Below are 14,370 nucleotides of genomic sequence, written 5' to 3'. Positions count from 1 at the left end.
CCACCAGACTCGCCAACAGCTTCATTCTCCAGGCTGTTAGGACCCTGAATATATACACATATACATACATATATACACATATACATACATATATACATACATATATACATATACATACATGTATACACGTATATACATGTATACACGTATATACATGTATACACACACACACACATATATATATATATATATATATATATATATATATATATATATATACATATATATATATAATGCATGCATCTTGCCATGCCCATACCAGCTCTGCTGAACCCCTAAAGCCGAATATATATATATATATATATATATATATATATATATATATATATATATATATATATATATATATATATATATATATATATATGTATATATGTGAGTTCTCTTTAAAGTGTAAATAAGAACGCTCGAAATGCGGCAGATCTTGTCAGATGGTCGTAGAGAAAAACGTCAACACCATCTTGTGGCAGCTTCACGGGAGCGCACCACTAAGACAAAAGTATCACCTTTCTTTGGGAAGGGCGCCAAAGAAGAAAATAAATATGAAATTTTATTTAATTGACACAGGATGAAAAAAGTAAGATTGCTCAAGTAAGTAAATTGTCAGTGTCAGAAATTTGGGAAACTGGGACAACAGCAGCCTCGGGCCTTAGATTACCTTCATACAAAAGGTTCGATCCCTAATATAACTGTCCTAAATAAAAAGGAAAGGGAAGGGGGGGGGGGGACAAACCAAACCAAACCAAAACCAAACCAAACCAAAACAAAGGCCAAGTTTAAAAACTTCTTATCAAGCCTTTTATTTGGTATACAGATATTCATACATTTATACAGTATACATATTTATATAGTGAGATATAGTATCTATATAACATGTGCCACTGCAAAGTCACAAACATTCAAACAAAGAAAAAAGGGGGAAAATGCATAATATGTGCTTACTTTTAGTGCTGTGAAGCTCTGGTGGAGACAAGAATGAGGTAAAATGCAAGGCAGGACAGTCACTCATTATGGTCAATATAACCACTAATTCATGAGGACCATCAAAAAAACACAATGATTAAATAGTGGCACCATGGACCCTTGAAGTCAAACTAAAGAAAAGGGAATTTCTTAATACACATTGTTATATTATACATAAAGACCCATAGTGCAGGAACATACAAATGGAATATTACCAATCACTCATGAGAAGTCGTCAAGTCTTTACTCTGACACATACATTCGGCACACATGCACACCTGCACGTTCATGCTCAAATGTCCACAAAAACCTCACACACAATCCTCTTTTAGAGGCTTGCATAATAAAGCTGACCAAAATACACGTCGACTCTTATGGTGCACACATCAACAGAGTAATTAAGTAGGAAGGTTGTGCCGGTCAAAAAGAAATAAACATTGGGCACACACAACTTAAATAGAAATAATGAAGGAAATTGTGTCTGTCTGTGCATATACAATCATGTACATGTATGTAACAGATGAGGAAGAGGCAGAGCAGGCAGTGCTGAAAATGTCTCATTTGTATTGTAGCGCATCATGTGATCACTCAGAATCTCTCTGGACCTCGGAGGCGTCAGCCCTGCAAATGGGACACGTCCGGTTGGCCTATAGAACGAGATGACCTGTTTAGTTCACCGTATTCAAAATTACTGCCACCTAAAGGACTGCAAATTGATCTCCAGTGGTATTAGTTATTCCCAGTGAGAATATATGCTTGCGAGTATTGTTGTAGGCTCTGTTTGTATTTATCGCTGCTCCTTGTGCCAAATGTTGGAAAATTGATAAATACTGTAACATCTATGCCAATTCCCTTCACGTAGTCCATGGAGTTTTGTTTCTTTTAGCGTTAATGTAGCGGACTTTGCTTAGATGAAAATATATGACTAGGTTGAATATTTTGATGTTGATGTTTCATTCCCTTTTCTTTTGTGTCAGTTGTCCAGAAAAGAAACTTACCCTCAGCCATTTATCGACACACTTGCCGTGGAATTCGTGGCTGCAGGGTAGAACTCGAAGCAGTTGGCGGGACTCAAAATCACTCATACACACCACACACCTGTGTGATGACAACAAAAGTACAACAAATTTGGTGTGCTAAATTGTGTTTGAAAGAGCTCCTACAGGAGTATATCTATGAGAATGCTTTAAATCAGTGGAAGCCATAGAACAAAAATTATTTTTGTGATGATCATATACTGAAAGAAGTTACATTTAATGATTTATTAAAGAGGTGTGATGCATTGGCGGCTGCATTTACAGTGTTTGTTCAGATTGATGGTTGTTTGGGTTGAAGCGATAGGAAGGAAGCTGCTCAATGTCGCCCTTGGTAAGTCCTCTGAGTTTGGCCTCCCCAAGACGCTCAGCAAGATTGAGGAGGGCCTGCAACAGAAAATTAGTCTTCGGGGTTCAATACAAACTTTATCGTTGTTTGTTTTGTTTTTTTTAACTGCCTTATCGACAAACCTCATAATTTTCCACTTCTCCATCATCGACATCCAACTCAAGACTGATTGCAGGGCCAGTTGGCTGGACAGGCAGCATTGATCTACAGAGAACACTTTTAACTGTTAACTACATTTATTATTATCCTTTTTAAAATGACCCTCACACCACAATAAAAATGCGTGTGCTTTCTCAGAAATGGAAGCTGTTTTTTTCAGTGAAAAAGGAGATCAACTCACAGGAAGTAAGGCAGGAGGCTGGGGTGATAAGGCGAAGGCGGCAGCGGCTGTTGCGAGCGGTACCTTCGGCCCGCGAGGCGACGGGGGATTAAGTTTGGGTAGGACTGGGAGACAATTGGCATATGCCCATCGGCTTAATGTTGTTCCATTCAACAGCAAACTTTAACTGGTCTTAGGACTCACCACTCCAAAGAACTCCTGGGGCATTGGCTCATGGGAGAGGAAATGGAGCTGTGTGGAGTGTGGGGTGAGGGCTGGGTGGGTGGCAGGAGGGTAGTGAAGTCCTGCACCCAAAGACAGATGCTCTCCCAACAGCTCCACGTCATTTTCTATCCTCTGTAAAGGCTAGATGAGGTAAATGGGGTAAAAAAAGTGTTAATATTACGGCACTGACACACTGTATGGATCATTATTACATACAAGCTGAGACTGATGAGGCTTGCTCGTGTTATTTTGCTTTACTGGTACGGAGACTATCATCATTGGGACCAAAGAAGATTGGAGTATGTGAAACACTATATATTCTCTTCAAAATGCCATCTTCTAAGTTGTATGTCAAATGCATGTGGTTTAAGTAAAAAAGCATTGGTCACAAACGACCACCAGAATGTTCTCATGAGTTCCATCACATAGGCACATATAAGCACAAAACGATTGAAATTATAACCAACTTTTCTTCCTGACTTTCTTCATGGGTTGCAAAGGTCAAACATGGAGAGATTATCGAAATTTTATAGCCCCAAACTGTTCTTTGCTACTTACTGAACGGGCCTGCTGTGTCGTGTAGGGTCCAAACTGTCCAGGCTGCGGCAGGTGAGGTGGATGGTGGGAAAGATGTGTGGGAGGATGAGGGAGGTGAGGAGGTGGGGGGAGGAGAAAGGCTTGGTCACCGGATAGCAGGGAAGGGAACGGGTAGGGCATGGGGAGGTGCTGCACAGAGCAAGTCTGCAGGACCTGACAAGAATTATGAGAGGTCAGAATACAAATGACAGTATGTGAGTAAAACTAGCCAAGCAAAAAGGCCTAGATGTAGACTGTACTGTGAAAGTGTAGGTTCTATAGCTGCCATACAGGACAAACTCACAGGAGGAGCGACACTGCAGACGGGATAGTGCTGTCCACTGAAGACGACTGAGCATGCTGGGATTTGCTGCGGGGCTGAACGAGGCGGTAGACCAGGCGGAGGCCCCGGGGGGGACACGGGATATGTTACCGGAGCTGAACCCTGAACATGGAGAAAAAGGATTGCAACCATTGTTCAGTCTGACAACCATTAAAGCAGTCATTTACACTCACCTGTTCCTGAAGGTCCAACACCCCGCTACTCTGTTGCTGCGATGGGTGTGGGTGCTGTGGGTGTGCCGCAGGGTGCAGCAGTCGAGGGGACAGGTTTGAGGACGGATGAAGGGGTCTCGGGGAGGGGTTTGGGGGGTGGTAAACTTGGCGCTCTTCCATGCTGGACCCGGGCCCTCTATGGGGCTGCTGGCCATAGGGCAGGTAGCCCTGAGGGGGGGCTGAGTGACGGTAGTTTTCGTCTTGGTGGCCGGAGGTCGGCCCATGGTGGGAGTGCAGGTGGTGATGATGGTGGTGGTGGTGGTGGTGAGGGTGATTGTTTGGGTGGTGATGGCTGTTGTTGTAATGGTGGTGGTGATTGTGTGTGTGGTGATGACGTGTCAGGCGGTCTCTGCGACCACGAGGGCGTCGCATTGGCGGGCTGAGAAGAAAGAAGAGTTTGCGGTATAAGCTTCTTTGTTGCCTATGATAAATATGAAGCACTAAATCAACCAATAGATGTTGATTTTACTAGTGTATTGACTCTTTAATATAGGATGTGCAAACTTTTATTGTATTTTTGAATCGACAGCTGCACCAGATCAAACTCATGTCATTGTCATTCTGAAATCGTTTGGCCACTATTGTGCCTATTGGATGCACCAAGGTGCCTCAAAGGCACCCAACCTCCTGCGCTGCTAGCCTTCGCATTGCGCCGTAGCAGCACATACTCAATGGGTTGGTCAACAGCACATGGTGAAAAGTTCTTTCCAGTCAGACATTACGATTCATTATCGCTTGGTTTCCTCTATGACATAAATTAAATGTACCGTAATTTTCGGACTATAAGTCGTGTTTTTGATCATAGTTTGGGTGGGGGGGCCACTTATGTGAATTTTTTCAAAAATGTTCCAAAAAAAAAAAAAAAAAAGTGAAACCGCGATGTAGCAAGGGATTACTGTAATTTGAATTTCAAGTGACGTCAGCAGCGCGGCCGTTGTTTACAAAAAGGACAAAGATTGATCACGGGATGACGAAGATGACGAAGGGCCCCACGTACTACCGGCATCATTAGCGGCTTTGTTTCCAAGTGACACGGAGGACGAAGAGTTTGAAGGATTTAAGTATTTGGAGTGACACAGAAGGTTTGAAAAACTATTATGGCTTTTACGCACGCCCGGTCCTACTCTACAGAGCTCTTTCACCTCCGTGGATAGAAGTCGGGGGCCAGCGCTCGGCCGGGTGGCTGTCCGGGGACGGTAGATGGGGCTCGGTCATAGCTTTTTCGCACGCCCGGTCCTATTCTATGGATCTCTCTTCCACCTCCGTGGCTGGAAGTCCACGCCGCCACACGCCTGGAAGTTGGTTTTGTTAAATAAAGATCCGTTTACCAAACCCATGTCTTTCCTTGTACTTTGTTAACGCTACAATATAGTTATATACTAGATCTGTGGAATAACAACGAGGCTGACAACAGGGCGCACGCGCGGCGTTGTTGACAAAGGACGAGGAATTTGATCAATGGATTTAATGATTTAGAGTGCACAGATGGTTCGACAATATTATTGCTTATATACGTAATAGTTATTTGATATCTAATTTATACACCGTTATATGGGCCTGTGGAATATTTAGAAGTGCAAGCGCAGTCAGCGGCGTGCACCCATTGTTGACAAAGGACGATCGATGGATTTAATGAATTGGAGTGACACAGATGGTTTTATAAACGTGTTATGTAATAGTTTTTTTTTAATAACTTTGAATGTTACGTCAGGCCCGTTCTCAGCTCTTCGTTTGTGTTTGTCACGTTAGCATACCTATCGTTTAGCTTATTGTTGCTCGTTCATGTCTGTTCTTGGTGTTGGATTTTGTCGAATAAATTTACCCCCAAAGTGCGACTTATACTCCGGAGCGACTTATATATGTTTTTCACGTTATTGTGGATTTTTTGGCTAATGCGACCTATATTCCGGAGCGACTTTTAGTCCGAAAATTACGGTACGCATCTGTTTAAAAAAAAAAAAAAAAAAATGCCAGCGTGTTGCGTACTTACCTTCTTCGATTGCGGACAGGTGTGTGACATCTCTCCGGTGCATAGTGGGCATGCGGCCTGCGACTGGGGGTGAGCTCCCAGGGACGAATGGGAGAGGAAGGGGTAGAGGAAGGGGCGGAGCTTAGATCTAAAATGGACTGCTGAGAAAGACGCTGTCTTTTTGGGCTAGGGCTATCTTCCATCTGGAAACAGTGGACCAAAAAAGTGTAGTGGTTGTCCAGGAAAATGCCGAAATTATTAAAACAAATGTAAATGAAAAAAAAATGTGTTAAAAAAATAATAATAATGTGTCGTGGCTTACTTTGTCTCGATCCTCATTGAACACATTATCTGGATGAAAGTGTAGCACCCCTGCAGGCAAAAGAGAAGCAAAGAATGGGGCAACATAATCAGATAAGATGATGCTGAGAAAAACATCATCACAAGACGCTTGTTGAGCCAGCACGACAAACTGGCTGCCTCAATCTGATTTTCCTGTGCAGGATCACAAAGGATATGAAACAGTGATCGGTCTGTTACCCCATGTATAAACGGGCATCGATGTAAATCAATCAGTGTTGTGCTTCTTTGGTCTGACAGGCTTTTTCAATGGTGGCTTGAAACAAAGCAGAGGAAGCTCTCTGTGGAAAACGCTACTCTGGATCTTTCATTGCCTCTGATGTAGTACCAAAAACATCTGCCGCTGTATGGCGCTTCTCTCCCAATCTTTGGATAGTGACATGCTGCTATGGTTGTTATCTTTATTAATTGTCAAACCAATGCACAATGTGCCACAAAAACGTGGCGCTCTTAACCCACTCCGAAACAGCTGTTGGGTTTAATTTATAGATCGGAGTTAATTTACAAAAAATAGCTTGAAATATAGCTTTAAATATGAATGTTGCTGGGAAGTACAGAGAGATCTAATTTGGATGGACACCAAATGGCAAAAAGAAAGTCCATGGATAGCTGGCCTCCTGAATGAATCAAGTAATTAAGATTCATGAATTATTCACTGACAAATTATCCCGACGAGCCCAGAGGTCATAGGTTCAGCAGTTTGCTTGATTTATTTTGGGCACGTCTATAAGGAGAACCACACGTTTGGCGGTGGGAAAGGAGAGCTTTGAGCCGGCCTGCCAGACAAGTGCAAAAACACTAAAACTCAATGTAAGTGTTCCAAAAAGCTCAAACTTTACAAAGTAATGGTGAATCCACTGGACAAATCTGTAGTGCAGTAAATGCTGGAGAACTGCCATTGTGGCCAAAACAACACTCTGCTCCTCCATCAACGATTGGTTCGTTGTAATTCCCAAACTGACCACATAGGCAAGGACATTTTCCACTTCCTCCATTCCTGTTTTCAGCAGGAGCTGAATATATTTGTTTTTGATAAATGTGTTTTTGTTGTTGTTGTTTGAAAGTTCAAAAGCATGATTTTTCTGTTCAAAACAATGCATTACAATCAAATCAAAATTTTGCCAAATACTGTTAACTAAACGTGCAGCAAAGAAACCTCTTGGGTTGGGCTAAATAACCAACAAACAGCGAAGAAATTTGATAAATCTGTTCTGAATAAAAACAATATATGGCTAGCCGCTTATCTGACAGGGCACATGTGCAATCTGGAAGTAGCACATACACACATTTTATGCAGCATGAAAAGACGTCCTTCAGATGACAAGACTTTGGCTTAAGCAGGGCTGAAAAAAATCTCATCACCAAAAGGGGTGGGGGAGATCCCCTCCTCTCCATTCCATGTCTCCCTCAGAAACAACAGATCTGAAAGCACACCCAACCTCTTTGTTGTCCTTTGCAGAGCCACTCTGGGGCCATGTGATGTCTGCGATAGTGATGGCTCAAAGACGCCCCGCTAGCGACTCTGAAGAACAGATGCAAAGACGGCTGACTGAGCAGCTGACACTGGAGGCAACATGCCGTCGTCATAGCTTTCTCCATCGACTTCTAGCGCTTGCTGGGTCGTTGTCCCGCATGCATTTTGGGGAGAACTAGATCTTTAAAGCCTTGGAGAGAAAACAAGCTTATTTCGTCAGAATAACGGTGCTGTTGAAGTAGAACACAATTGATTCCATTTTATATGTATTATTTCATTACTAAACTTTTCCTTAAACCAGTGCACAGTATAGACCTTCTGCTGAAAGTACTGTTGTGTTGTGTTGCGTTGTGTTGGGCATAAAAAGTAAGGCGATGCATAAATTGAATGTACAGATTTAGGCGACATTGTTAATGACGACCTACACAGATTAAGATAATAGATGCTTGCAGGAACCCTGTAGAATTGACAACATTCTGCGACCTAATAATTTGGGAAAACACAGTAATGTTCATAAGATATGTCTGCAGTGGATAAGTGTTAAAAAAATGTGATCCATGACCAAAGGGCCTTTTGTTTGATTGCCGCAGCCAGTATTAGTTTATTTTCATCGGTTTCGAGCTGCAATGAGACAACAAAGCGGTCCTAATTTGAAGTCTTAACTGACAACGGTTGCTTCTTAAACATTGTCTTGCAATGCATGTCAGTGAAATGCAAACAAGCAGACAAAACAGGACTCTGTGAAGCCTGCAGCAGCAAATGTGTAATAGGGACAGTCGGAATGGCGCACGCCGACACTATTAAGTGACATGTCACGCCTCCGACTGTGGAACATTGGCTCACCATCTAAGATTCCACGCTGAGGGGGAGCATGAGGACGGTTTTGTTTTGATCAGTGTAGCTGCCACAAAACAGTTTAAAGGGGGCGGTTAGTTTTAGGATGGCATTGTGTTAATGAATTCAAGGGGCCTACAGATTATTATGGGTGAACCGCTCACACACTCAATATCAATTCTTGATTGATGATTTTGGATCACTTTCAATCTGATGTCACGTAAACCTAAAATTAATCTTTCATTCGTAAAAAAAATAAAAAATCAGGGTTGGTTCTACAGCAGCGAAAGAGCAAACTATTCTCCGACTAAAATAAAGAAAACTGTAAATACTCTATGTAGACCTATTACAATCGGTTAGACTTCATGTTAATTTTTGCAAAATTATGCTCATGCCTAATGCGGCAGGAAAACAATTGAGGTTTGTAGAAAGTTGTCAGGCTAAGGACTACATGCACGTCAAAGTTTAGCACCCGTTTTTACACAGATACACTCACTGGCCACATACATGAGAAACACAGGAACAAGTCATTTGTGACCCGCTTCATAACTCAAAACACATATCTCAAATTATATTTCCAGCCCTACCTCACACCCCTAAAGAATTGTCATGTTTTTGGTTTTTTTTAGTATTTTATTCAGGAGCACTTCATAAATTGTTATTTCTAAAGACAAAGTCAGGAGATAGTTGAATATAATATAAAGAAAATGGCAAAAATTTTACCTGCAATTGACTTTACTTTGCTTATGGGCAAGGGCCCTTGACAGACATACTGCCACACTTGGCACCAGTCACTCTTTAGTAGTACATGGCTATTTGTTAATTTATCAATGACAGTCACATATAGTAACAGGAAAAACAAAGTAATGCTCTTCCACTGACTAGGTGATTGATGATGCATAATTAACCTGTATATCCACTTTTTGTTAAAGGTTTTGCAAATTTGGGCACCATGATTTTTTTCTTCCAATGTGAAATTTGTGCCCTGGCTCAATAAAGCTTGAGAAACACTGGCTTAAAGGGTTATATCACTGAGACACGATGCTATTGATTAGCCCGTCTATGGTGTTTTCATTTAGGTGTTGGCATTAAGCAAGCTACCTTTATAGCAAAGTGATATACTTGTTTGAAAATACACATGTAATTGTCTTTATGGCAAAGCTACGTGATTTTAAATAAACAGCGACGAACTCTTTATTTGGACAGTAAACCGCTTCAAGAAGGTTTGCTTATTTCCAACTGCAGGTTTTTATATACTTGAGCTCACTGCCTCATTACTAAAGTCATAGCTCAGATTTTGAAAACAAGAGGAACGATATCATGGGTATTTGTGAGATGTGTTTTTTTTTTTAATTGACATTGTCAGTGAGAAATGGTATTTTTTTTTTTTTCAAATTGGGATAGACTTAAATTCTTATAGTTATATAACACTATTGAGACTTGCACAAAATGTTTAACTAATCAGCTGAGGGGAGCAAATGTCTCATGTTAGATGTGGTGCAATCCTACAACATGCAAATTAGTGCTAACCTAATGAACAAACATGTCAAATAAAATCAATATTATCGTTGTAAGAGCATAGGTTGTAATATAGAACCACCGCACTGGATCTCACTGAGCTGTTGAGGTGAGTGCAAACAGTGGACAAACGTCCTTTATAACACACAAAGGGTTTTTGTTCGAACCACAGCTCCTCGATGAAGCCCAAAGGATGCTTGGTAATAGCCGTCCTCACCCCTATCAAAGACGAATGTAATGGTGTTTCAAACAGGCCCACGCCACTTACCGTTTCCAGGGTGCCGGTGAGCTCCGTGACGCTGCGCCCCTGCGGGCAGGTAAGTGCCCGGCTGCTGCTGCTGGTGGTGGTTCTCCGGATAGCCGCCGCGGCCGCCGTGATGCGGTGCCCAACCCGCGTTGCTCTGCTGCGGGAAGCTCATTCCTCCTCCCCCTCCTCCGGCGCTCATCATGCTCCCGTTACCGAGCGCGTTACCGCCGCCGTTACCTCCAGCGGGGTTGCTCACGGCAAAATGATAGAAGCCAGACCGAGACCGTGAGCGTGTCCTCGGGGGGTCCATGGTTGGCTGGAGCGGACGAGGAGGGCGGCGACGGTGGTGGTGGTAGAAAAGTAGGCGAGAGACTCAAAAGAGGAATGGAACCTCCCTCGTCAGACAGCTTCCCACTCTTGCTTGAAAGCTAGTTAGCGTGGAAGATGGTCTTATTCCGAAAGTAGTACTAAAATGGGAATTTTAACCGGAAATCTTGCACTTCAACATCCAAAACTAATGACTACAAACACAAACCGGACCAAACAAAAATACACTTTCTATTGTCTTTTTTTTTTTTTGTCCCAAAAGATTAGCACTGATGCCGACTGTAACTACTAAAAATTACACACAAAGTCAACTCATTTGGTTTTTTACCAACTAACTCGTGTCCGATATAAGCTAGATTTCTTGTACATATATCTTTACAGGACGAGTTAAAGCCCTCACTGAATCAACATGGCTAAGCTACAGCGGGTTAGCAACAAACATTAGAACCACCGAGAGCGAACTGTCACACTATTGTCGCATTAACTTTTAGGTTTTGAATTAGACGATCCGATCAACCTACCCGATCGCGGTGCAGTTCCACCCCTTTGCGATGGCAAACTATACTGGCACGTTCATTAGCATAATGTCGGTTCCCCTAAGCTAGCACAAGCTAACAGGAAGCAGGCTGCGATGGGGAAAACAAGTCCAACCGTGTCGACGTTAAGTGGACACTAAACGCCGTGTTATGTCGACGTAAGGCCGACAAACGGTGCTTCTGGGTGGACTTCTTCAGACCGCGTTCGTCCAAGGGCACCAAAATGGGGAAATATGAACGTTTTTTCGCGTTAATTAATTCCCCTCCTTGGGTTCGCTATCAAATGTTTTCTCCGGTCAGCAGGGAGTGTAGTGGAGATCAATCAATGGGATTTTTATACTATGTTCAGTTACTCTCAATCGATCCCTGAAACATTACATAACGCATACTTGCCTCGTTTTGAGATTAATCGACTGCACATTAAAGTTATTTTATTAAAGTGTGCACGGAAATACAATAAATGCGACAAAGTGGTACGATGGTTGAGTTCAAATATAACCTTGTTTGCAATTTCGATTACTAATGCCTGGCACTCTTGCAGGCACTTGCCCAGCTCATTAATAATTCAGCAGCTTCAAACCAGCAATACTACGGTAGTAACTGTACTAGTAAAACGCGATGGATTTCGTGTTGCCATTTCGAGCATGAAAAATAATAAATAAATAAATATAAATAAATATATTAATATAAATAAATAATAAAAAATGGGGCCCGGCCGGGCATAGCCCGAAATGGAAACGTGGGTCCCCCTTCCCATGGGCTCACCACCTGTGGGAGGGGCCGAAGGGGTCGGGTGCAATGTGAGCTGGGCGGCAGCCAAAGGCGGGGACCTTGGCGGTCTGATCCCCGGCTGCAGAAGCTGGCTCTTGGGACATGGAATGTCACCTCTCTGGCTGGAAAGGAGCCCGAGCTGGTGTGTGAGGCAGAAAGATTCCGACTAGATATAGTCGGACTAGCCTCCACACACAGTTTGGGTTCCGGTACAAGCCCTCTCGAGAGGGGCTGGACTCTCTTCCACTCTGGAGTTGCCCACGGTGAGAGGCGTCGAGCAGGTGTGGGTATACTTATTGCCCCCCGGCTGGGCGCCTGCACATTGGGGTTCACCCCGGTGAACGAGAGGGTAGCCTCCCTCCGCCTTCGGGTGGGGGGACGGGTCCTGACTGTTGTTTGTGTCTATGCACCAAACAGCAGCTCAGAGTACCCACCCTTCTTGGGGTCCCTGGAGGAAGTGCTGGAGAGCGCTCCTTCTGGGGACTCTATCGTTCTACTGGGTGACTTCAATGCTCACGTGGGCAATGACAGTGAGACCTGGAAGGGCGTGATTGGGAGGAACGGCCCCCCTGATCTGAACCCGAGCGGTGTTCTATTGTTGGACTTCTGTGCTCGACACGGATTTTCAATAATGAACACCATGTTCAAACATAAGGGTGTCCATGTGTGCACTTGGCACCAGGACACCCTAGGCCGCAGTTCGATGATCGACTTTGTAGTCGTGTCATCGGATTTGCGGCCGCATGTTTTGGACACTCGGGTGAAGAGAGGGGCGGAGCTGTCAACTGATCACCACCTGGTGGTGGGTTGGCTCCGATGGTGGGGGAAGATGCCGGTCCGACCTGGCAGACCCAAACGCTCTGTGAGGGTCTGCTGGGAACGTCTGGCAGAATCTCCTGTCAGGAAGAGCTTCAACTCCCACCTCCGGCAGAGCTTTTCCCACGTCCCGGGGGAGGCGGGGGACATTGAGTCTGAGTGGACCATGTTCCGCGCCTCCATTGTTGAGGCGGCCGACCGGAGCTGTGGCCGTAAGGTCGTTGGTGCCTGTCGTGGCGGCAACCCCCGAACCCGCTGGTGGACACCGGCGGTAAGGAATGCCGTCAAGCTGAAGAAGGAGTCCTATCGGGCCGTTTTGGCCTGCGGGACTCCGGAGGCAGCTGACAGGTACCGGATGGCCAAGCGGAACGCGGCTTCGGCGGTTGCTGAGGCAAAAACCCGGGCGTGGGAGGAGTTCGGTGAGGCCATGGAGAATGACTTTCGGACGGCTTCGAGGAAATTCTGGTCCACCATCCGGCGTCTCAGGAGGGGGAAGCAGTGCAACGTCAACACTGTTTACAGTGGGGATGGCGTGCTGCTGACCTCGACTCGGGACGTCGTGAGTCGGTGGGGAGAATACTTCGAAGACCTCCTCAATTCCACCTACACGCCTTCCATTGAGGAAGCAGGGCCTAGAGACTCTGAGGCGGATTCTCCAATCTCTGGGGTCGAAGTCACTGAGGTAGTTAAAAAACTCCTCGGTGGCAAGGCCCCGGGGGTGGATGAGATCCGCCCGGAGTTCTTAAAGGCTCTGGATGTTGTGGGGCTGTCATGGCTGACACGCCTCTACAACGTTGCGTGGACATCGGGGACAGTGCCTCTGGATTGGCAGACTGGGGTGGTGGTTCCCCTCTTTAAGAAGGGGGACCGGAGGGTGTGTTCCAATTACAGGGGAATCACACTCCTCAGCCTCCCTGGTAAGGTCTATTCAGGGGTGCTGGAGAGGAGGGTCCGTCGGGAGGTCGAACCTCGGATTCAGGAGGAGCAGTGTGGCTTTCGTCCTGGCCGTGGAACAGTGGACCAGCTCTACACCCTCGGCAGGATCCTCGAGGGTGCATGGGAGTTTGCCCAACCAGTCCACATGTGTTTTGTGGACTTGGAGAAGGCGTTCGACCGTGTCCCTCGGGAGGTTCTGTGGAGGGTGCTTCGGGAGTACGGGGTGCTGAGCCAACTGATAAGGGCGGTTCGGTCCCTGTATCACCGATGCCAGAGTCTGGTCCGCATTTCCGGCAGTAAGTCGGATTCGTTCCCAGTGAGGGTTGGACTCCGCCAAGGCTGCCCTTTGTCACCGATTCTGTTCATAATATTTATGGACAGAATTTCTAGGCGCAGCCGAGGCGTTGAGGGGGTCCGGTTTGGGGACCTCAGCATCGCGTCTCTGCTTTTTGCAGATGACGTGGTGCTGTTGGCTTCTTCAGGCCGTGATCTCCAGCTCTCGCTGGAACGGTTCGCAGCCGAGTGTGAAGCGGTCGGGATGAGGGTCAGCACCTCCAAATC

The 14,370-nt window shown here is 45.0% G+C and overlaps 1 protein-coding gene across 4 annotated transcripts; it reads right to left on the bottom strand.

Moving 5' to 3' along the window:
* Window positions 1-775: 775 nt before the first annotated feature.
* LOC125993717 (E3 ubiquitin-protein ligase RNF38) lies at window positions 776-11,609 on the bottom strand. 4 transcript variants are annotated; one of them, XM_049762542.1, is made up of 13 exons: window positions 11,272-11,609; window positions 10,445-10,851; window positions 6,313-6,362; window positions 6,012-6,193; window positions 3,983-4,400; window positions 3,771-3,911; window positions 3,449-3,640; window positions 2,870-3,031; window positions 2,687-2,790; window positions 2,469-2,550; window positions 2,263-2,384; window positions 1,962-2,061; window positions 776-1,610 (listed from the first exon to the last, which is right to left on the bottom strand). In XM_049762542.1, the coding sequence occupies exons 2-13, from the start codon at window positions 10,731-10,733 to the stop codon at window positions 1,548-1,550; spliced, it is 1,905 nt and encodes a 634-aa protein (XP_049618499.1). In that variant the 5' UTR covers window positions 10,734-10,851; window positions 11,272-11,609; the 3' UTR covers window positions 776-1,547. The 4 variants fall into 4 exon arrangements, with proteins under 4 accessions (XP_049618499.1, XP_049618510.1, XP_049618521.1 ...); XM_049762553.1 differs by having other exon boundaries at window positions 10,445-10,739; XM_049762564.1 differs by lacking the exon at window positions 11,272-11,609 and adding an exon at window positions 7,790-8,014 and having other exon boundaries at window positions 10,445-10,593.
* Between the last annotated feature and the right edge of the window lie 2,761 nt (window positions 11,610-14,370).

Source organism: Syngnathus scovelli, chromosome 1, assembly GCF_024217435.2.
Source record: "Syngnathus scovelli strain Florida chromosome 1, RoL_Ssco_1.2, whole genome shotgun sequence".
NCBI lineage: Eukaryota > Metazoa > Chordata > Actinopteri > Syngnathiformes > Syngnathidae > Syngnathus > Syngnathus scovelli.
This window is presented reverse-complemented; position numbering and strand designations above follow the sequence as displayed.

What these genes read in the sequence shown, in the direction of transcription:
- LOC125993717 (XM_049762542.1), bottom strand. Translation starts at nt 10,733, where the DNA reads ATGGACCCCCCGAGGACACGCTCACGGTCTCGGTCTGGCTTCTATCAT. An exon ending in CGACACAGCAGGCCCGTTCA is followed by an intron (nt 3,032 to 3,448) that starts GTAAGTAGCAAA and finishes TACCTCATCTAG; the next exon opens with CCTTTACAGAGGATAGAAAA. An exon ending in CCCAGGAGTTCTTTGGAGTG is followed by an intron (nt 2,791 to 2,869) that starts GTGAGTCCTAAG and finishes ATTGTCTCCCAG; the next exon opens with TCCTACCCAAACTTAATCCC.